Here is a 22,320-nt window from a genome sequence, read left to right as displayed (position 1 = left end):
AAAACGGTTGCTAGGATACTCAAGTTTGGTTGCTATGGAGTTGCTTGGGAGCTGGAAACATTAAACTTAAGAACTTTAAAGTAGTTTGAAGTTTATGATAGATAGATAAATAAGTTAGATACATACACACACTCACTCAGACTACCTCGCTCACACACTCACTCAGACACACACACTCACTCAGACACACACACACACTCAGAGTTTATGAGTTTAGAGTTTTTAAGTGTATAAATTGATGAGTTTATAAGTGTACGAGCTTTTGAGTTTAGAGTTTATAAGTTTAAATGAGTTTAAGAGTTCAGAGTTTATTATTTTTTGAGTTTAAGAGTTCATAAGTCTATGAATTCGTGAGTTTATTAGTTAATTAGTTATTAAATTTAAGTTAATTAGTTTATAAGTATATGAGATTAGAGTTTATTCATTTAAATGAGTCTCATTGGCTAATATATATAGAATGGCAGTTTGGTTTAGTCTTCAAGGGATTTAGATTAGAATTTTTGTATTTTGGGTATTTTGGGTGGTTGCTAGGGTGTTCTGGGTGGTTGCTAGGATATTTTGGGTGGTTGCTAGGGTCTTTTGGGTGGTTGCTAGGGTGTTCTGGGTGGTTGCTAGGTGGTTGCTAGGGTGTTCTGGGTGGTTGCTATGGTATTCAGAGCGGTTGATGTAGTGTTACTAGGTGGTTGGTAGTTGTCACAGATGGTTACTATGGAGTTTTTATAGAGTTCTTACTTAACTAATCGCTATTAGCATGTAGCTATTCACTGCTAGCATGTGTAGCATGTTGAAAGTGCTGTTTGCTAGCATGAGTCAAAAGAGCCAAACCTCATCTCTATACGATGTTCTGATACAGAGATATAGGTCTTGCAAAACGGTTGCTAGGATACTCAAGTTTGGTTGCTATGGAGTTGCTTGGGAGCTGGGAGCTTTAAACTTAAGAAGTTTAAATTGGTTTAAAGTTTAAAGTAGTTTGAAGTTTATGACAGAGAGATAGATAGATAAGTTAGATAGATAGATACACACACACACACACACACACACACTCAAACAGACTACCTCGCTCACACACTCACTCAGACACACACACACACACACACACACACACTCAGAGTTTATGAGTTTAGAGTTTATAAGTGTACAAGTTTTTGAGTTTAGAGTTTATAAGTTTAAATGAGTTTAGAGTTCAGAGTTTATTAATTTATGAGTTTAAGAGTTCATAAGTCTATGAATTCATGAGTTTATTAGTTAATTAGTTATTCAATTTAAGTTAATTAGTTTATAAGTGTATGAAATTAGAGTTTATTAGTTTAAATGAGTTTCATTGGCTAATATATATAGAATGGCAGTTTGATTTAGTTTTCAAGGGATTTAGATTTGAATTTTTGTCGGTTGGTGAGTTTGAATTTTTTTAGAATGCCCAATGTTAAGTCAATGGGACTTTTTCCGAGTTTTGATCGTCATTTGTAGGAAAACCGTAAGTCCGATCAGTCTGAAAAGATATAGCATAAAACTTCAGATCAGTTTGAGTGTCTGAGCCGAGTTTGGAGTATGTAGAGTTAAAGCTCTAGGGCGAGTTTGAGTCAATAGTTTTTCACAGAAGAATAATAATAATAATATTAATAATAACTAGATGCGAAAGTTCGTCGAGACAAACTTTAAGTTGGCTTGAGAAAGTTTGGACCAGAACGTTTTTTGCTAGGCGGTTGCTAGGATTTTATGGGTGGTTGCTATGGTGTTCCTAGGGTATTTTGGGAGGTTGCTAGGGTGTTCTGGGTGGTTGCTAGGTGGTTGCTAGGGTGTCCTGGGTGGTTGCCAGGGTCTTTTGGGTGGTTGCTAGGTGGTTGCTAGGGTCTTTTGGGTGGTTGCTAGGGTGTTCTGGGTGGTTGCTAGGGTTTTTTGGGTGGTTGCTAGGGTATTCTGGGTGGTTTCTAGGCGGTTGCTAGGATATTTTGGGTGGTTGCTAGGGTCTTTTGGGTGGTTGCTAGGGTCTTCTGGGTGGTTGCTAGGTGGTTGCTAGGGTGTCCTGGGTGGTTGCTAGGGTCTTTTGGGTGGTTGCTAGGCGGTTGCTAGGGTGTTCTGGGTGGTTGCTAGGGTGTTTTGGGTGGTTGCTAGGGTCTTTTGGGTGGTTGCTAGGTGGTTGCTAGGGTCTTTTGGGTGGTTGCTAGGCGGTTGCTAGGGTGTTCTGGGTGGTTGCTAGGGTGTTTTGGGTGTTTGCTAGGGTATTCTGGGTGGTTGCTAGGGTCTTTTGGGTGGTTGCTAGGGTCTTTTGGGTGGTTGCTAGGCGGTTGCTAGGGTGTTCTGGGTGGTTGCTAGGGTCTTTTGGGTGGTTGCTAGGCGGTTGCTAGGGTGTTTTGGGTGGTTGCTAGGGTCTTTTGGGTGGTTGCTAGGCGGTTGCTAGGGTCTTTTGGGTGGTTGCTAGGCGGTTGCTATGGTGTTTTGGGTGGTTGCTAGGGTATTCTGGGTGGTTGCTAGGCGGTTGCTAGGGTGTTCTGGGTGGTTGCTAGGGTGTTTTGGGTGGTTGCTAGGGTATTCTGGGTGGTTGCTAGGCGGTTGCTAGGGTCTTTTGGGTGGTTGCTAGGGTCTTTTGGGTGGTTGCTAGGGTGTTCTGGGTGGTTGCTAGGTGGTTGCTAGGGTGTTCTGGGTGGTTGCTAGGATATTTTGGGTGGTTGCTATGGTGTTGCTAGGGTATTTTGGGTGGTTGCTAGGGTGTTTTGGGTGGTTGCTAGGGTGTTCTGGGTGGTTGCTAGGCGGTTGCTAGGGTGTTATGGGTGGTTACTAGGATGTTTTGTGTGGTTGCTATGGTGTTGCTAGGGTATTTTGGGTGGTTGCTAGGGTCTTTTGGGTGGTTGCTAGGGTGTTTTGGGTGGTTGCTAGGTGGTTGCTAGGGTGTTCTGGGTGGTTGCTAGGATATTTTGGGTGGTTGCTAGGGTCTTTTGGGTGGTTGCTAGGGTGTTCTGGGTGGTTGCCAGGGTGTTCTGGGTGGTTGCTATGGTATTCAGAGCGGTAGATAGATAGATACACACACACACACACACACACACACACACACACACACACACACACACACACTCAAACAGACTACCTCGCTCACACACTCACTCAGACACTCAGACACACACACACACACACACACACACACACACACTCAGAGTTTATGAGTTTAGAGTTTATAAGTGTATAAATTGATGAGTTTATAAGTGTACACGTTTTTGAGTTTAGAGTTTATAAGTTTAAATGAGTTTAGAGTTCAGAGTTTATTAATTTATGAGTTTAAGAGTTCATAAGTCTATGAATTCATGAGTTTATTAGTTAATTAGTTATTAAATTTAAGTTAATTAGTTTATGTATGAGTGTATGAGATTAGAGTTTATTAGTTTAAATGAGTTTCATTGGCTAATATATATAGAATGGCAGTTTGAATTAGTCTTCAAGGGATTTAGATTTAAATTTTTGTCGGTTGGTGAGTTTGAATTTTTTTAGAATGCCCAATGTTAAGTCAATGGGAGTTTTTCCGAGTTTTGATCGTCATTTGTAGGAAAACCGTAAGTCCGATCAGTCTGAAAAGATATAGCATATAACTTCAGATCAGTTTGAGTGTCTGAGCCAAGTTTGGAGTATGTAGAGTTAAAGCTCTAGGACGAGTTTGAGTCAACAGTTTTTCACAGAAGAATAATAATAAGTTTAAATAGGATTTCAATATGTTGGCTTTCTCAAGCCAACTTAATAATAAGTTTAAATAGGATTTCAATATGTTGGCTCTCTCAAGCCAACTTAATAAGTTTAAATAGGATTTCAATATATTGGCTTTCTCAAGCCAACATAATAATAAGTATGACTGACAATAACACTAGTGGTGCTTTGAAAAAGCACCACTAATAAGTTTAAGTACAATATCAGTAAGTTGGCTTTCTCAGCCAACTTAATTATGTCCTTCTTCCGCTCTGGGCCAATGGCCCCAGTATACCCGCTTGTTAAAATTCTGTCAGACAGGTCTATCATAGCATCTGTGTCTGCAGCATCAACCTGAAAGGAGACAAATGTCCTAGAGTTACTATTGCTGTGAGGACTAAAGCCAAATGTTTAGGGACACCCCCTTTTAATTAACATGTTTGTCTATTCTATTAATTACAGAGAACACATCTTAATGCAGACCACCAGCCAGAGTCCATCACCCTACATCAGTGTCTTAACTCACTAATGCTCACATCTAAATATAAGTATATCCATGCAGCTACAAAAAAGCAAGTAAAAAATATAGCCAGAAAAGATGTTATAGCAGCAACAAGTCCTAGATTCATTATTCTGACTGGAACGTATATGAATGTTGGTGTTCAGATGTGTATCTTAATGTATTTGATCTAGTTTTTAAAAACCTTTTCAATAAGCTCTATGAGCTCTGGATCGGTGACATTGTCTTTGGACATTTCATCCTTGTCTATTGCTCCTGTGCAGATGTAGTCATAGCACCATTTTTTCAAAAAAATTGGTGGGGGGCCCCCTTGTGCTACACTGACTGCAAAGATCTCTCCACAAGTCCTGCAGTAAAAAAGAAGTTAAGCATATTGAGGCAACATACTGTAAGTAATGTATTGATGTGTGTTTTACTAAAAAATGCATTTTAAAAGCATGTCAGATGTAAAATTACATATTTTTAACTCTCATTTTACCTTTAAATATTTAGCATTTGTATAGAAATTGAAAATGCATGACATTGAGACATTGTAGCGGTATTCCATTTATTTACTTACTGCTACCTACTTGAAGTGATCTTTTTGATAGTCAGTAATGGAGTATTTGGGGTATTCCTCCCTCAAAGAGCTGAGCCTCAATTCCTTTCATCATTTCTGTTCAAATGGAAAGTCAGCAAATAGAATTACAAAATTGAGTAGTTTGCTACATTGAGGCAAACTAGCACATACCAGTTAGAAATTCTTTCCGGAGAGCTCCATTGTCCATCCCATACTCTCCTAGGAAATTAATGCAAAGAGTATTCTTTGGAGAAGATTTTTTTTGACGCTTCCACTGGACCATGCCCCTCTCGAACAGTTCTCCTCTCGTTACACTGATATTAAATGCTGATGTGCTGTCCACCCTTTCAGCAAGCTGTGTGATTATGTCGGATAAGCTACAAGACCAAACAGAAAAGGTACAAATTTGCCAAATGCAATAAAGAAAATCTCACAGGTCAGTCAGATGCCAATGGATATCTTGCATTTTACCTTCTACACGGTTTCTCCTCCCTTGTCTTTTCGCTGCCTAGTTTTTCCTGCCAGTCAAGTTCTTTTTCAAATTCTCCCAAAAGGCTGCAGAGACAACACAAATGCTCTGATAGCAGTTGTTCCAAATATATTTAGATTTATATTAAAATTGGTCACAAACCTTTCACCACAACTGCTTGCATGTAGTTCCACATAGTCTTTTGGGTACCAATCCAAGCAAACTGGACAAGCAACCTATGAAAGGATAAAGACAATTGCAATAAAGGAACGAACACACACACACCTAAAATTCGTACATAGGAAACAAGTACGTTTATATAAAAGTCATGAAATTCCTTCATGAAATTCCATGAGCCTTCCTGTAGCTCAAACAGTAGAGCAATGACGCTTGCAACGCCAAGGTAATGGGTTCGATTTCAAGGGAAAACAAGAACTGATAAGAATGTAAATGTGTACATTGAAATGCAATGTAAGTCGCTTTGGATAAAAGTGTCTGCCAAATGCGTAAATGTAAATGTAAATCAATACTAAGTCGATCTCCTTGAAGTTACTTTGGTGTAACATTAAAGAGTAACTAAAAATTTTCCCAAAATATGGTTAAATAGTGCAAATCTTTTCTTACCTTGACACCCACCACAGACGTGGAGGCTGATGGAGGCTCATTTGAGGATGCCTTTATTTTGGATGGGGTCATTACAAAAGTAGTTACTTGTGAAAACAAAAATGTTCCCAAAATATGGTTAAATAGTGCAAATCTTTTCTTACCTTGACACTCACCACAGACGTGGAGGCTGATGGAGGCTCATTTGAGGATGCCTTTATTTTGAAAGAGATCATAAAAGAATGGGAAGACAAAGGAACCTTTTGAATTAAACACCACCTTCCAATTCTAACATTTGTCATAAATACACACAATGTTAATTTATTTTCAAGAACAATAACCTACAATGGTGTAACCCAGGTCACAAAGGGTTAAAATAGAATGTTGGTTTAAAATAAAACAACAACAAATATTATTATATGTAGAAAAATAATTTTCTATATTATTCAATATAGTATTAATAAAGAGAAAGAAAGAAATTTTAAAATAATTTCAAGTTGAAACTAGTCAGAGTAACCTAAAGAGATCGCTAATTGGATGAAGTGAAAGTTGAGCCCCGCCCCTAGAAGCTCGTCGAAAAGAGAGATGTGAGACGCGATGTGAGGGAAGCCATGCGAGAGCATTAGCTATATTAAAGCTGATAAGAGAGAAAAACAAACTTTGATTATATTGAACAGAATTTCTGTAATGTTCTTGATCGGAAGGAAGACTTAAGCAGTGGCGATTTACTGAAGTAACAAGGCCAAATCGATGGGTGTTTAGGATAATCACCTACATTTTTTCTTTTCTTTTTGGATTATATTCTCCTTGGTGAGTAACATTTTATTTATAAGATGTTGTTTTTGAATGTGAAACGAGTAATATGAATATCTGACTAATGTGCACGTATATACAATGGTAATTTGAATGACGTGAAATGATGCAATTGCTGTTTAAATGAGCTGTGTACAGCTGTAAAGTGATGTGAATGTGTAAATGGTGTTTAATGTTGAAGGAAAACGTGTATATTTGTGTGAAGTTAGTTAGTTTTTTTTTTTTTTCTTATTACCGAGTTCATTACCACGAGGTGCTAGCTTGCTAACCATGTACATATATTTCAATATGTGTCAACCGCACGTGAGTTGATTAGCATGTCACGTTCTCTGTGTACGAGGAGAATGAAATTGATCAGACAGACATGTTTGAGTTTAAAATAGTTTATTAGAAATTGAAATGAGAAATGTTGACTGAATATTTGGAAAATGTGATTTAATGATTGTTATTTTTTGGCTTTGTCTTCAAGGCCGGGTTTTTTTTGTTTTTTTTTTTCTTTCTTTCTTTTTGGGCCTATGTGAGTGAATGTTTCATCTGCTGCCGATCCTGAGCTTCGGTAGTTGAGGTTGACGTCGAGGAATTGTCCTTGCCTTTTGCTGTGTGCGCATTGCGAGGACTGGCGAGCCAATCCCATCTGAATCGTACCTGGTGACATAGGCTACGTTCACACTGCAGGGCTTAATGCTCAATTCCGATTTTTTGAAAAAATTCGATTTTTTTGCAAGGCCGTTCACATTTCCAATTAAATGCGACCTTTTGTGATCTCCTGTGTGAACGTGAAATGACCCAGAAGTGACCCGCATGCGCAGAAGAGTACTCAACGGTCAACGACGTCACTTATTGTTTGCGGAAGTAGCTAAACTTTAACTGTGATTCTCTCTCTCACACACACACACACGAGCGCGCGCAGCGACCGTTACACAAGAGCCAGACAGCAGCCGCTGACCTATCTAATATCAGATCCAGCACAAATAAGTTACCATAACGTATGTGAGTCATTCCACGAAACCGGTACGATTTGAGTCCCTCTGACCTTTTCAAGTGTATTTTATCTATTGGGTCACCAAAATCTATTTTTAAAAGTTTTTTGTATCAATTGAAATGTCTCCTTAATAAAGTTTGAAAACATGACATACATTTTATCTTTATATTAGAAATTATCTTGTTTTTTTCAGTTGACACCACCTATTTTGTCATGTCCCTCGTGGCCTTCTATGAAAGTGTACTTGGAATATGAACAATAAAATAAAATAAAAGTCCATACATTTTGCCTTTCCCATAAATATCTATCTGTGCTTATTTGCTGTTAATGATTTTTTTCTAAGTAAGTTCATGATTATTCATTAAAATCACATTATTTAGGACCGTCCCCCAGTAACCCCTCAACCCCGTTACGCACATCATTCTCCCCCCATAAAAATAATGAACTGATCCTTATGTGGCATCAATAACAGGAAGTGACATCATTGAAGTCTTCTGACCAACATTGCATGCAGACACAGGCAAGTTACCACCATCTTTTATAATTATAACTTATTTATATTGTGATATTGTTGTTGTCAAGCTTAACGACTCAACCTTGTTACATCAAATAAAGATAGAAAACTATTACTTGTGAAAATTATCTTTGTTATTTCAACAATATACACAATTTCTTAAAATCATGCATGCCATGTGCTCTCCTGTCATTCACTACATCTAGAGCAGTGGCCATTTTGAGCAAAAAATCACAACCCCGTCACACTCAACCCCGTTACTTATTTGATCATAACGGGGTTGTGAGATTGTGATGGGGTTGTGTTTTTAACTCTTTGGTTCTGACATTATCCAGTAATTTAAATGAATTAATATATTACTGCCTAGATTTTCACACCTCAGTGTTAAGTAAATTGCTCTGAAAGAATTTTTTATTTAATGATATCAATTTAAACATCTACAGACATCTATGAGTCTGTGATGGCACCGACAACAGCGGCAGAAAGGCAGAGGCAGTATCGTGCACGCCTAAAAGCTGATCCTGAAAAAAGGGAGAAATACCTGCAAAATGAACGCCAGAGATGGAGAAAAAATGTAGAGATAGGAAAAAAGAAAGGTATAAATGAGCTAAGTGGAAGACAACAGCAGCTGAAGCGTAGAAAGTGGAGAGCAGCTTACAAAAGAAGCAAGGAGAAGAGAGAAGCACTGAGAAACGTAACTACTCCTCCACAAAGCCCAGATCATCCCCCAGAGCAGTATCCACAGCAAGGATCTTCAAGGTAGAGCAACAGTGAGCAGTTAAGAGTTTAAGAAAATGACTAGGCTGAGAGTTAGAAAGTGTTAGAAAATTTGAACACTTTAGAAAAAAGTGTAGTTAATTTAGTTTGCATGTGATAGACTGAAAAAAACATCAGATTTATGGCTGCTTGCTGTTTTGGCAGATAAAGATTTGTCAAGACTTTTTACCCTTCAACAGAGCCCTGATTTCTTTCATCCTTTTCCCTGTGTTATTTCCTCAATTATCCTATCATATCCATTTCTCATCATTATTGACCAATATATTGATTGTGTTTGTAGGCAACATGTTGATGGGAAGAAAAAAATAAGAAAAGAAAGAAACAGGCTGAAGAAGAAAATAGAAGAACTTCAGGAAATCCTGGAAAAAGAAAGAAAACAGAAAGAAAAATACAAAAAAAGGTGCCAACGTTTAAAGAAGCATTCTGATTCACCACGGTCAAAGGTGAATGAGCTAACAGCAAATTGCCCTGTAAACCCCAGAATCAGGAAGACGTTGCTGTATCACCAATCACTAATTAAAGACATCAGTAACAAATATCAGCAGACCAACAAAGAAAGGGATAGACAGCTAATTGCAAAAGTGACAACAGGGAGAATTGTCAAAAAATACAGGTTACAGAGATATGCTGAGGATTCCCTTGGCTTTTCGAGGAAGCGCTGGCAGCATAAGGAGAGTCTTAACTTTGAAAGGAAGAAGACCAACAGGTACACTGATGAATTCAAGAACAGAGTGAAGATGTTCTATGTAAGAGATGATGTCAGTAGGATCACAACAGGGACCAAACAAACACTCACAAGGAACAAAGTCAAGATGCAGAAGAGGTTCCTGGTGGACACACTAAAAAATCATCACAGAAGATTTTTATCAGAGAACTCTGATGAAAAGATCTCATATTCACTGTTTTGCCACCTTAGACCATTTTGGGTTGTTAATCCAACAATCTCAGAACGAGACACATGCATGTGTAAGTTGCATGAAAATCTGAGCTTTATGGCTGAGAAGCTCAATCAGCTGAAACTTATTGAGACTAACAATCTTGAAAACTTGGTCGAGAAGGTGTGCTGCAACTCATCCAACAAGAGCTGTATGTATGGAGAGTGTGTACACTGCAAGGACAAGAGTGTCCCTATTTCTAGTACATATAGCAGTATGACCAAAGTATCTTTCACCCAGTGGGTAACAGAAGATAAAGAGATGGATAAAAAGAAAGAGGGAGAAGAGAGGTCAACTGTCAAGGTCACCATCAAAAAATCTGTGGAAGGCACACAGGAGAACCTCACTGAGCTGTTCCACACCTACATACAGCGGTTCAAACAGCATCACTTTAACATTAAGCAGCAGTATGCCTTCTCCCGCGAGCTGAAGAGGAACATGTCAGGGGAAGAGGCCTTGATACATATTGACTTTTCTGAAAATTACAGCTGCAAATACAGCTCCCAGGTCCAAGCAGTCCACTTTGGGGCTTCACACCAGCAGGCCACTCTGCATACAGGGGTGTTGTATGTTGGTGGAAAACCAGAGCCTGTGTGCTTCAGCACCATCTCCCCCTGCAGACATAAAGGCCCTCCAGCAATATGGCAACACCTCAATCCAGTGCTGGATTACCTCCAGGCCACACATACACAAGTGTCTGTGCTGCACTTTTTTAGCGATGGCCCCTGTACTCAGTACAAACAACGAGGAAACTTCTTCCTTTTTAGCACAGAATTAAACAGAAGAGGATTCAAGGCTGGCTCTTGGAATTTTTTTGAGGCTAGTCATGGCAAAGGAGCCCCGGATGGTGTAGGGGGAGCCTTAAAAAGAACAGCTGACATGATGGTGGCAAAGGGGCGTGATATCCCGAATGCACACGAGCTGTTCAAGGCCTTGACAGAGACAAACACAACAGTGAAACTGTTCTTTGTAAAGAATGAGGATGTTGAGAGGGCAATGGAAAAAATGCCAAAGCAAATACCAGCAGTCCCGGGAACCATGAGAATCCACCAGGTGATTACTCTGGCTCCAGGAGAACTGATACACCGTGACGTCAGCTGCATGTGCACAACACGCAAGCAGTTTAACTGCAAGTGCTTCAACACCAGGTGTTTCAGTTTTGGCCAGGAGATACCAACTGCTGTGCCTGTGCCGCAGCCAGCCAGTGAAGGGAATCCACAGACACGGGCAGAAAAGGAAATCCAGTGGGGAAGTCCAGAGCTGCTTGGGCAGTGGTGCATGCTCAGATATGATCAAGAGCTGTATCCAGGCATCATCCTTAGCACAGATGAAACACATGTCCAAGTGAAATGTATGCATCGTGTTGGGCCAAACCGATTCTTCTGGCCGGCTCGGGATGATATTCTCTGGTATCTGTTTGATGACGTCCTTGAAATCATTCCACCACCAAAGCCTGTGACAAAGCGCCATGTGGAGATCTTGAAAGAGGTGTGGGCCAGACTTTGAATGCCACGTGTACATGCACTCACTCACTCACTCACTCACTCACTCACTCACTCACTCACTCACTCACTCACTCACTCACTCTCACACACACACACACACACACACACACACACACACACACACACACACACACACACACACGCACAAGTTATATGATTTATTTTGAGGACCTATTCAGTCAGATTATAATGTTCTAATGTACACTGTTATTGTTGTTTTACACACACACACACACTAGTTATATGATTTATTTTGAGGACCTATTCAGTCAGATTATAATGTTCTAATGTATACTGTTATTGTTGTTTTCACACACACACACACACACACTAGTTATATGATTTATTTTGAGGACCTATTCAGTCAGATTATAATGTTCTAATGTATACTGTTATTGTTGTTTTCATACTCACACACACACACACACACACACACACACACACACACACACACACACACACACTCTCTCTCTCACACTCAATGTAAAACTCATGAATGATTTAATACATTTCACCGGTGAGCTGTAACTGTTGTAACCGGATTGAGTTGAGAACCAGATCAGTCTGATTTGTCAGTTTATAATGTTCTAATGTAGCCGTTATTGTTGTCGTTATTGTTGTTTTTCCTGCAGTCGGGTTAATAAAACACAGTTCAATTGTAATTTATATTTGTTGTCTTTCTTGGTAACATATTGAAATGCAGTGTTTATAGAAAATCTTACAGTGAATTTGAGTAAAAAACAACTATTTATAAGTTAAACTGTATTTGTCTCTTCAACCCCGTTACCATCTTCAACCCCGTTACCCTAGTCTCAACCCTGTTACACTTAAGTTTTTATTATTTATTTTTTTAAGTTTATGAAAAAGTAATTTAATGTTTGTTGAACTCAGTCTGAAATGTTCAGAGCAATAATAAGAATACTGATTTTAGTTCAAATTCTGAAGTTAAACCACAACTTTGGTAAAAAATGATGAGGTTGCGGTCACAAAAAGTGACCATTTCAGGCTTTAGTATAGCAAAAGAGAGATTTAATGTAACTTTTATATTTGCAATTATTGAATTAGTGTGAGGGACATCTGAATAAGAGGAAAATGTTGTTTTCATTACAAATACATTTTATAATCATATTCAGAGAGCTCCCATAGTGTCCATAACGGGGTTGAAGATTAATAGTGCCCTTACCTTAAAATAGTAACCAATAATAAATAGGGATTTGATGCCTGAGGTGGGAAAATATGTTTTTCTGGGAGTTGAATTTGTCATTAATGTTGTGGTGTGTTCAGAAAAGTAATATATATAGGTAAAAAATCTAAAAATGTTTAAGTCCAAATCGTACCGGTTTCGTGGAATGACCCATATATATAATGGCCGTGGGCTTTTTTTTTATTTTTATTTTTTTTATTTTTTATTAACGGGCTCGTCGAGGTCGACCCGTTCGGCAGATTTACCTCAGCTCGACGAATATGCAGTCCGTTTTCAAACCGACGACTACTTCAACGCAGGATTATGACGTTTTTCGCGTATCAATGACGTGCGGGTCGGATAAATGCGACCTGGCCGTTCAGACTGAAGTCGCATTTGAAAAGATCGGATATGTATCGGATTTGGGACCACATACCCAAGTGGCCTGGGTCGCATTTGAAAAGATCGGATCTGTGTCGTTCAGACTGTCATGAAAAGATCAGATACAGGTCGCATAGGGGCAAAAAAATCGGAATTGGGTCGTTTCAGCCTGCAGTGTGAACGTAGCCATAGTTTCAAGCGTGAGGAATACATATTGGTAGGACGAACCATTTCTTCTTTAATCACCTTTATTCTACTGGACTGAGCAACTTATTATTTTATTTTTTTTCTCTCGTTTTTCGGACTCGCTGGATTGAGAAACTGATTTTTCATGGACTAAGTCATTTTTTTTATTTTCTCTTCCTTTAATCTGAACTGAGATACTGATTATCTGAACTGAGATACAGTTTTTTTTTTCTGAAACGCTGATTTTCTGAATTGAGACATTTTATTCTTTTTATTTGACATTTCAATTGAATTAGACATACTGTTGTTTATATTGTGTTTTGTTTTTCCATTCTAATATTTCACTTCAAGAGTTACTAAGAAAAGAAATTCTAAAAAGATATGAAAAAATATAAATACTTTTCTTATGGTTAATACTTACCATTGATGTTTTGAGTGGTTATTCCCCTTTTGTTGCAGTAGTGTATTATAATTTTTTTCCCTCCAGAGAGTCGTACTTAATCTTCTGTGACTGGTCTATACTTAGTTTAAACTTGTGATATAGGTTACAATGGCATTTGTAAAGGTTGAAAAACACAGCTTTAAGAGGCACATTATAGAGCTTACATTCTGGTTGTCAAAATCATCTGCATCATCAATGATAGACTCCAAACTGGACTCATCATCAGAGATGATCTGTAAAATAAAGTATAATAAATACTGCAGAGAAAATTTGAATCATGAAACAGGAAGTACGTTTTTAGTATATCTTACCTTACATTCAGAGGGACTATTTAGCCCACATGTGTCAATGTGAAGAGCTAGCAGCTGTACAGGTACATATACCTGACAGGTGATGCACTTAGCTTTAGGCATCCTCTCAAATTCTTTGGCTGGCATTGGTAATGGGGAAGTGTCTAATCTATGTTGAATTAGCATTATGTAAAGGCATGCCTTTCCTCCAGATGCCTTTATAATGTATAGACCATTGTAGCCCTCTGCATCAGGTGCCACCACTGTCATTGATCGTTGACCGGATCCCCCTGTTTAGTTAAGATAAACATCTACATCACTTACAGAATACTGAAAACAAACTCTTTAGTGTATAAGACCAAGTCAATGTTTTGCGAATGTAGTAAAAGTATTTGGGTTTATTTATTACACAAAACCCTTTTTGTCGATTTTTCGAGAATAACTACATATATAAATAATAACTATATCGTGAAATATATCGTTACCGTGAAATAAAATGAGTCATACCATACACAGAATTTTGGTCATACCGCCCACCCCTAATTGCTGGGTCACTACTTTTGTGTCATTTGCTGTGAATTTGGTGGGTGTGATTCGGATTGGCGTGGTTTCTATAGTAGAACTGCTGCTGTCACACTAGCCTATAGGAAGCCTCAGCCCCAGTACAATTTATTGTGAATTCTTATTTGTATTTTTTTGGTTTTGTTCCATTCGACCAATGACGCTTGTTTACTTCTGGTTTTAAACAATTGTTGGCCAACTGTTTTAGCTTTAATAAAAGACTTTTGTATGGAAGCCCATGCCTCTCGCCTTTCTAGGTGAAACGTACTTGTGTGATTTGGGTTGGTTTTCCCTGTTAATCCGGGGTGGCGTAGTCACTATAATTGAGCCACTTGCTACACATAGAAACAAATTTAAGTGCGATTATCCATTTCTTACCAGCTGCTTTGTACAGCATCCAAGCCCCATCTAATGCTGCCAACTTGGGGAACACTTCACAGAAAAGTGCTGAAATCTGTAAAAAATTGAATAACACAAGAGTTCAATGTAGCAATGCATACATTTGAACGTGTAGCAGAAGAGTGGACAAGCTTTGGGACATACTATTGTTATACACAGGGGTGCACATAACATTTTTGGTCTTGTTCTCAGGGGAGAACCTGGGGTTGTTGCTTGGTCCTCACATTTTCAAATGCATTTTTTCCTTAACCCACCTCACGGGAGGAACAAATTAGTGGGATGCATAATATATTGTTAAATATTGTTATCTCACTATACCTACATCCAAATTTAAAAATAAAATAAAAAATAATCGAGCACACTTTAAAATAGTCACATTTTTTATCAGGCAGTAGGCTAATATGGCCTGGTCGAGTCTATGCAGACTGCTTGTTATTATCAGAGATGGCAACGCTGGCGAAGGAGGTAACTTTACGTGACAAACTCAAAAAAGGAGAATTAAAAACAAAGGCAATAGAAGGTCATCCATCCATTTTCCCCCCCAAAACGCTATAAATCCATCCTTTTTATTTTTTTTTATTTTTTTATTGATGGTTTGTCTTTTTTTTTTTTTTTGTATTTTGTCATTTATGAGGAAAAAACAATCTTACGTGAGTGACAGTTCTCCATTACGGACGCGACCACTCTGAAAGCGCCGCGGCACTAAAAGACTTTCAAACTTTCACAGAGACCTCAAACAGAAAGCACAAAGCCTTTCTTTAAAGCGAATTTCGTTTTGTATTAATTGTATCTTAATTTTAATCCATGTTTCATTAACCAATTTCCTGGTTTTAATAAATAAAAAAAGTAAATAGGCTATCTTGATTGTTTAGGCTATTTTTTAATTATAGCCTAAGTGTAAAATATTAGGCTGTGTATACCGACATGGATCAATTATATTAAATTTCATCTGTCTTTTGTAGGCATAGGCTAGCTGATGGCGCACCAACGAAAAATCCTAAATGATGTGCCAAAATGCGTTTTCTATTAGGCTACAATGAAAATATTGTACGGTCAGGTTTGCCAAAGTTCGTTTAATTTAGGCTATTTATTTATTTAAATAATTTATTTATTTTTGTCCATGTGCGCCGATCGGAGACTGAGTTCACTGCTGATATTCTGAGGTAAGAGAGTTTTCTAGTCTCGCGGCTGTCATCAGCAGCGCCTTGCATTGCCCAATCAGCGGATGGCGGGCGGGTGCGGTTTTGAAAATTGGTCAAAAACGTTGGTGCGGATGGATGGCGGACGGATGATGAGTTTTGCGATGCGGTTGCGGATGAAATAGCCCATCCGCACATCTCTAGTTCTGAGGCCTATCCAACACCACAGATTGCGCACCTATCTATCCCCAAATCTTAAGGTACGCAAATGAGGGTTGCGGCAATTCATCTGGTACGCATTGTTTAATTGGGTAGCGCATGCGCACCTGCGCACCACTTATGTGCATCCCTGGTTATACAATTGTGTCGTTAAACCATAAACTGGCCTGTCAATCATCTTGTCACAGTTAGCATCCTCCACATTTCATTTCACTCTATTTAAACCTTTCTACTTAATCGCTGGTTGCACACATCCACCATGTTTGCAGTTTTAACACGTATGTATTTGTAGTTCTGAACCGAATCCTCCTCCAAACCGCAATGGGTTGTGGGCAATATTAGCCATTATGATGTGCAATGGATCCACACTTTGTAAATCTACCAGAAATAATAGACTATCCAGAGACTTTTGGCATACTCTTTTCAACGTACTATGCATTGGCACACATTTATTCTTTTTTCACATACTATTCAGGACGCAGTATACACATTGAGAATCAGGAATGATCACAAGGGCTAGAGTTGAAAACACCCATTTTAAAAAGATAGTTCACCCAAAAATGACAATTATCTAACCATTTACTCACCCTCATGTCTTTCCAGATGTATAAACTTTCTTTCTTCAGATGAACACAAAGATTTTTAGAAAAATAATCCATCTGTGAGTTCATATAATGCAAGTGGATGGGTCCCTCAAAGTTGATGCTTCAAAAACCATGCAAAACTAACATGACGGTAATTCATACTAGGGCTGTGCAATTAATTGAATTTCAATTTCGATTTTGGCTCCCAATGATCACCAAAATAGTACAATCGAGTAAAAACGATTATTTTGCCATGTTCTGTTTTGAAAGAACGCTCTAATTTTGTCTTGTGTTGTGAATGACGCGCGCACGTGCACATCCGCCCCTCCCGAAGCCGTAAACTCTCTCAGCTTAAATGTTTAAACTGATAAGACTTAAAAAGAAGTGAAAATGATCAATTTTAGTTACGATGCAATGCTGACCCGATTGTGCAAGTGACAATTCCGTCATGTCCCGACTCCTAAACGCGAGAGTGGATTATCTGTTATATTATTTATTTTAATAGTTCAAAAAGTACAATCAATGTTCAAATTTCGATTTTTTAAGAATTGTTGAAAGGTGTCTTTGGTAACACTTTACAATAAGGTTCATTAATTAGCATTAGTTAACTTCCTTAGTTAACATTAAAGGGATAGTTCGCCCATTTAAGACATGAAGTTGTATGCAATCCTTACCAGCACTATAGTGCATACACACTGACCCACTCTGTGGTCACCTCCCTGGTCAGAGTTCTGGCCGCTGGAAGTTTTTCAAGAAAGTAGTCTCGGTTAGTTTCCGGGGCCTCAAAACTGTGCGTTTTTACGTGAAAAAATTATATGCGTTTCAAAACTTGATTAATTTACATCACAAAAAACACTCCAGACAAAATTCATACCTCAGTTTTAATCGGCACTATTTTCTTTCCATTTCTATCAATCCGCGCTGCTGTCAACGTCAACAGTGCGCATGTTCCGATCAGCTGTTCTATAGTGTTTACTAGGGATGAGCGAGTACAGCATTATCTGTATCTGTATCTGTTAACCATATGAATTATCTGTATCTGTATCTGTACTCGGACTGGGCGGGGCCTAACCCGGAAGTGGGCGGGATTTAACCCGGAAGTGGTTCGGGTTGTCTTGAAATGGGCGGGGCTTTAACCGGTATGTTATTTTAAGCATGCAATTGATATGGGTTGATCAGAAATTGTTATATTTATTGCTGATTAGAAAACTATTTACATGACAGCATCAGCATTGAGCTGCAGATCAATGGGTTTGATCACGATAACAAACGAACTACAGAACAAGTTTTGCAACAATGAATACAACATATGCGGTTGCAATTATGAAGTAAAATGTAATGAACAAGAGTTTTCATCTAGGGCTGGGTGATATGGACCAAAAGTCATATCCCGATATATTTAGGCTGAATTTCGATATACGATATATATATCCCAATATATATATTTTTTTTCATGTTTTATTTTTTCCAAAATTTGTTAACACACACACAAGTACTGTCCCCCTTTACTTAACATAAATTGTAAGAATATGACTAATAGTAAAGACTAGTACTAATAAACATTAGGCATATGCTAAAGGTATTAAATAGCAGTCCCAAACTAGTTTTTGTTAATACAATGTTGGTATGAGCCACTACAGACATTTAAACATAGAAAAAAATAACACAAAGAAAAATAGTGGCATTTTGGGGTTAATATGGAAACGACAGTTACCATGGTGAATACACAATACTAACAATAACTGTTAATGAAACATGGAAACTGCTCCTGGTGAATAGAATGAAAATCATACCTGCATTACTTTTATTTCGTGTAATTTACAACGTAACGGCGTTGCATGCTCGTAGTTTCTTTTGCACTTTATATACAGTGAGGCGATACAGCGCGCGCCGCCGCATTTGCGCGTGCAATGAGTGTGCGCTACGAGTACAGGATAACGGCTGACAGGACAAGAAAGTCCGTTTTTCTGAGGTGAAAGACTTTATTTCATGTTATAACATAACATGCTCTAAACACGCACGCAAAGTGGAAAAGGAGGGGCGGGGGCGCGGGGAGCAGTGCAGAGAGCTCCGGGTCAGCTGGCTTGGAGCAAGGATCACAGTGCAAATTTGAACTATATCGATATATTGAACTATATATATTCTTTATATCGATATATCGCCCAGCCCTAATCTCAACATAACTTTCTTTTTTTTTAAATCCGAGCACAGATATTGACTCGTATTACTCGTATAATACTCGTACTCGACAAAAGTGCTTTATCCGTACCGGATACTCGTTTCAGCCGAGTATCCGGCTCAACTCTAGTGTTTACACAATCGAATGACAATGACGTAAAAAGTAGAAAATTAACAATGGTGCGAACTTGTAAATTCCCAGGTTGTGACCACAAGAATGTGCCGGGATCACCGTTCAGATTCCATCGTTTTCCTGTTTCGGATATAGCTATGAGACAGCTTTGGCTGGTTGCCATCGGCTACTCTGCGGGAGCTAAAATATGTTCGTGTGTGCAGTGCTCACTTCAGCGAAGACGATTCCCCAACCAAGGAGGAAAAAGAAAAAAACTGATTTTAAAGAGTTTTGCTGTACCAGTACCACGGGTAAGCTCTATTTACTAACTTTATGATCCCATGATGTCTAAACTGTACGGTAAACAAGCTGATGTTTAGACTCCAGTGGAAATCACGTGAAAAGAGGTCTAATATAAAAACAGTATATAGGGATATAGGTACAATTTGCTGAGAAAACTATTTGATTGAACACACACACAATTGAGGTTTTGTGTTGCAATCAATAACATTTGATTTGATCTTGTGTTTACCAAGGCATGTCTGCACCCACTTCTTTTTCCTCCTTGGTTGGGGATGTAATCGTCTTCGCTGAAGTGAGCACTGCACACACGAAAATCCTTGATTCTGGATATTTTAGCTCCCGCAGAGTAGCCGATGGCATTAATTAATTAGTTAAGTGCAATCGGTGAAGTCAGGGACGTGCGGTCAGGGTAGGCAGGGTAGGCAGTGCCTCACCAAAGGAAATGTTGACATTACATTTATTAATTCCAAGAGCTTTATTAATTCACCACATTATTAATTGCATTTATTTTATTCCAAATATAAATTTTTGTAACAAAAATGTTCAGGAATACACATATAATATACTCATTTTGCCATTGTTTGCTCCTAAAACCATTGTTTCATGCAGGAAATTCAAGGCCATGGCCATTGAGGCAGAAGTTAGCAGTGCCTCTTTGGTCCATAGAACGTAGTTTACGTAGATTTGCGCATGCGCAGTCAGTTCTCATGCTGTCTTGAATTATCAACATTGAGGCAGAGACCGAGCTTGCTTCATGTCACGTGATCCACTCGCTCTCACTCAATCCGCGCTTCCCGATACTTAGCATCTAGTGGCGCCTAGCGTTGGCTGTCAGCAGGCCCAGGGTGGGTAATCGGGAGAATCGGGAGAATTCCCGGTGGGCCGCTTCACTTTTGGGCCGGTCGAGGATTTTTAATTTTTTTTTCACATTTGTCACGTTAGTTACATTAGGCTACACACGTTCTGCATTCTGACACCGCAGCGCGCAGCCTCTGCATGGGTTGTACCATGTGAGGGAGTTCTCCCCTCCCCTCCTATAGAGTTGGTTGGGTCCATAGCCCGTCTTTTCCAAAACGTTTTCTCAGGTAGGCTACCGCGGCACCGCTGGCGCCTACCGATAGCTGGGCCGGCCCTACCGTAACGGTACGCGTCAGGGAGGATGGATGGGAGGAAGAAGCCAGGAGGTATGGAAGCTTGTTTCCGCCACAGAATAAAACATTTTAAAAGATAATTGCGAGTTTACATCTCGCAATTCTGTCATTATTTCTCAGAATTGCGAGATATAAAGTCAGAATTGCATAAAATCGCGCCGCCTCCCTCTCTTACTGTGTCCCGCACAAAACATTTGTTTGTTGTATAAGTCATAAGATAGATGTGTCCATTAATTTGATTATTAGACTTGATTGTGCATTAGCCTCACATATGACTGACTTTGCTGTATGCAGGCAGCGATGTGATGATGCCTGATATGAACTTGGGTTGCTACATTAACTGAATTAATATATGAACATATATGCCACATTGATAAGGTCACAGCCTACCCATGACAAGATTTCACCGCACGTTACTGGGTGAAGTGCATGGCGTGAAACTCGTGAGACGCGACACAACAGCACAGAGGACCAACACTTCTTGCACATTTAAAATATTAATAGTTTAAAATATTTTTCTTACACCTATCAGTTGTGAAGCAAGAAAGTGGATGGGTTGGCAAGATGGTTAGACTTAGAAACTCATTTTTGTGTGGAATATCCCTTTAACTTAGCCTACCTCTGAGTGGTCAGCTTCTTCAGGCACACTTATAGTTCTTCGGCCCAATCCTGCCTGAAGGAGGATAGCATCTTCATTTGCTTTTGGTGTTCGATCCCGGTTTTTATCCAGAAGGAAGAACTGCACTGGAGTTGACTTTCGCCCTCTTTTTCTGGCCAGTTTTCCAGCCACTTTTGATTTAAAAAGCCCAGGAAATGCTCTGTGGAAAATGCACAAGACATGAATTAAGAAGAGATCTTTTAGAGAAAAACAGAACTAACCCTTTAATTTCCTAACCTGGCCATATTCTGCTGCACCCGCTGTGCTTTCCCAGCCCCAAGAGTCCCAGGACCTGACTGGCTTCCTCTCTGAGCCTGCATTTCATCTACATTATGAATTCATATGGAGGTTTTTGTGTAGTGAATGACCACTAAGCTGTTTAACTATCTGACATCTAACATTATAGCTGTTTACACTTACCATTTTGTGAAACACTAACGCTCCCTTCAACATTAACGTTAGATGGGCCTGCATTCAGGGTATCTCTCAACAGGTTCACTAAACGCCTTACTGCGTTCTGTATTTCTACCTATTTTAAGTTATTATCAAAGACAGATTTATAGATATAAACGCACAAAACATCTTACAGCTACAAGAAAGAAATTAAATATGAATTTTGATATAACCCATAACGTTAACTTACCTCTTTACTGTCTGCCATCATCCGATTCCCAATCTTCCCGCTTTATGTCTGTCAGCCAATCACGAGAGATTTGAAGAGATGCAGCCAATCAATACAGGATTTGGCCAGCAGCCAATAGCATTTGTTAACAGGAAGGTCTGAGCCCCGCCCCTTAAAGTGTTAAGATTTCAGCTGCGCGCGTGTAGAAAAGAACTCGAGCGTGTGTTCAAATCTGCGCGCACGTGTAGAAAAGAACTCGAGCGTGTGTTCAAATCTGCGCGCGCGTGTAGAAAAGAACTCGAGCGTGTGTTCAAATCTGCGCGCGCGTGTAGAAAAGAACTCGAGCATGTATGGAACGCCAAAAGGTTCAAATTTCGCCACTAACGAAACGCCTTTCATTCTCAAAACGCCGGTGTTTACGGCGTTTAAGACGAAAAGACGCCGCAAAGTGCGGCGTTCTGTGGTACAAACGCCGCAAAGTACGGCGTTTGCAAAGCAAAATCGCCGTCATTATCGCCGTTTTTTTTTTATCCAGTCAACAACGCCGTTTCTGACGCCGTAGGCCA

At 39.2% G+C, this 22,320-nt stretch overlaps 1 protein-coding gene across 1 annotated transcript; it reads right to left on the bottom strand.

Moving 5' to 3' along the window:
- Positions 1 to 4,002: 4,002 nt before the first annotated feature.
- Positions 4,003 to 21,571, bottom strand: LOC309490498 (uncharacterized protein). The gene is made up of 13 exons (XM_082159711.1): positions 21,553 to 21,571; positions 21,370 to 21,457; positions 21,094 to 21,292; positions 14,768 to 14,843; positions 13,850 to 14,118; positions 13,703 to 13,771; positions 5,842 to 5,892; positions 5,380 to 5,453; positions 5,220 to 5,303; positions 4,920 to 5,125; positions 4,759 to 4,844; positions 4,374 to 4,536; positions 4,003 to 4,023 (listed from the first exon to the last, which is right to left on the bottom strand). The coding sequence occupies exons 2-11, from the start codon at positions 21,450 to 21,452 to the stop codon at positions 4,780 to 4,782; spliced, it is 1,176 nt and encodes a 391-aa protein (XP_082015837.1). The 5' UTR covers positions 21,453 to 21,457; positions 21,553 to 21,571; the 3' UTR covers positions 4,003 to 4,023; positions 4,374 to 4,536; positions 4,759 to 4,779.
- Positions 21,572 to 22,320: the final 749 nt, after the last annotated feature.

Source organism: Leuciscus leuciscus, assembly GCF_965113295.1.
Source record: "Leuciscus leuciscus genome assembly, chromosome: 25".
NCBI lineage: Eukaryota > Metazoa > Chordata > Actinopteri > Cypriniformes > Leuciscidae > Leuciscus > Leuciscus leuciscus.
The sequence above is the reverse complement of the archived record's forward strand: the minus strand, read 5'-3'. Positions and strand labels throughout refer to the sequence as shown.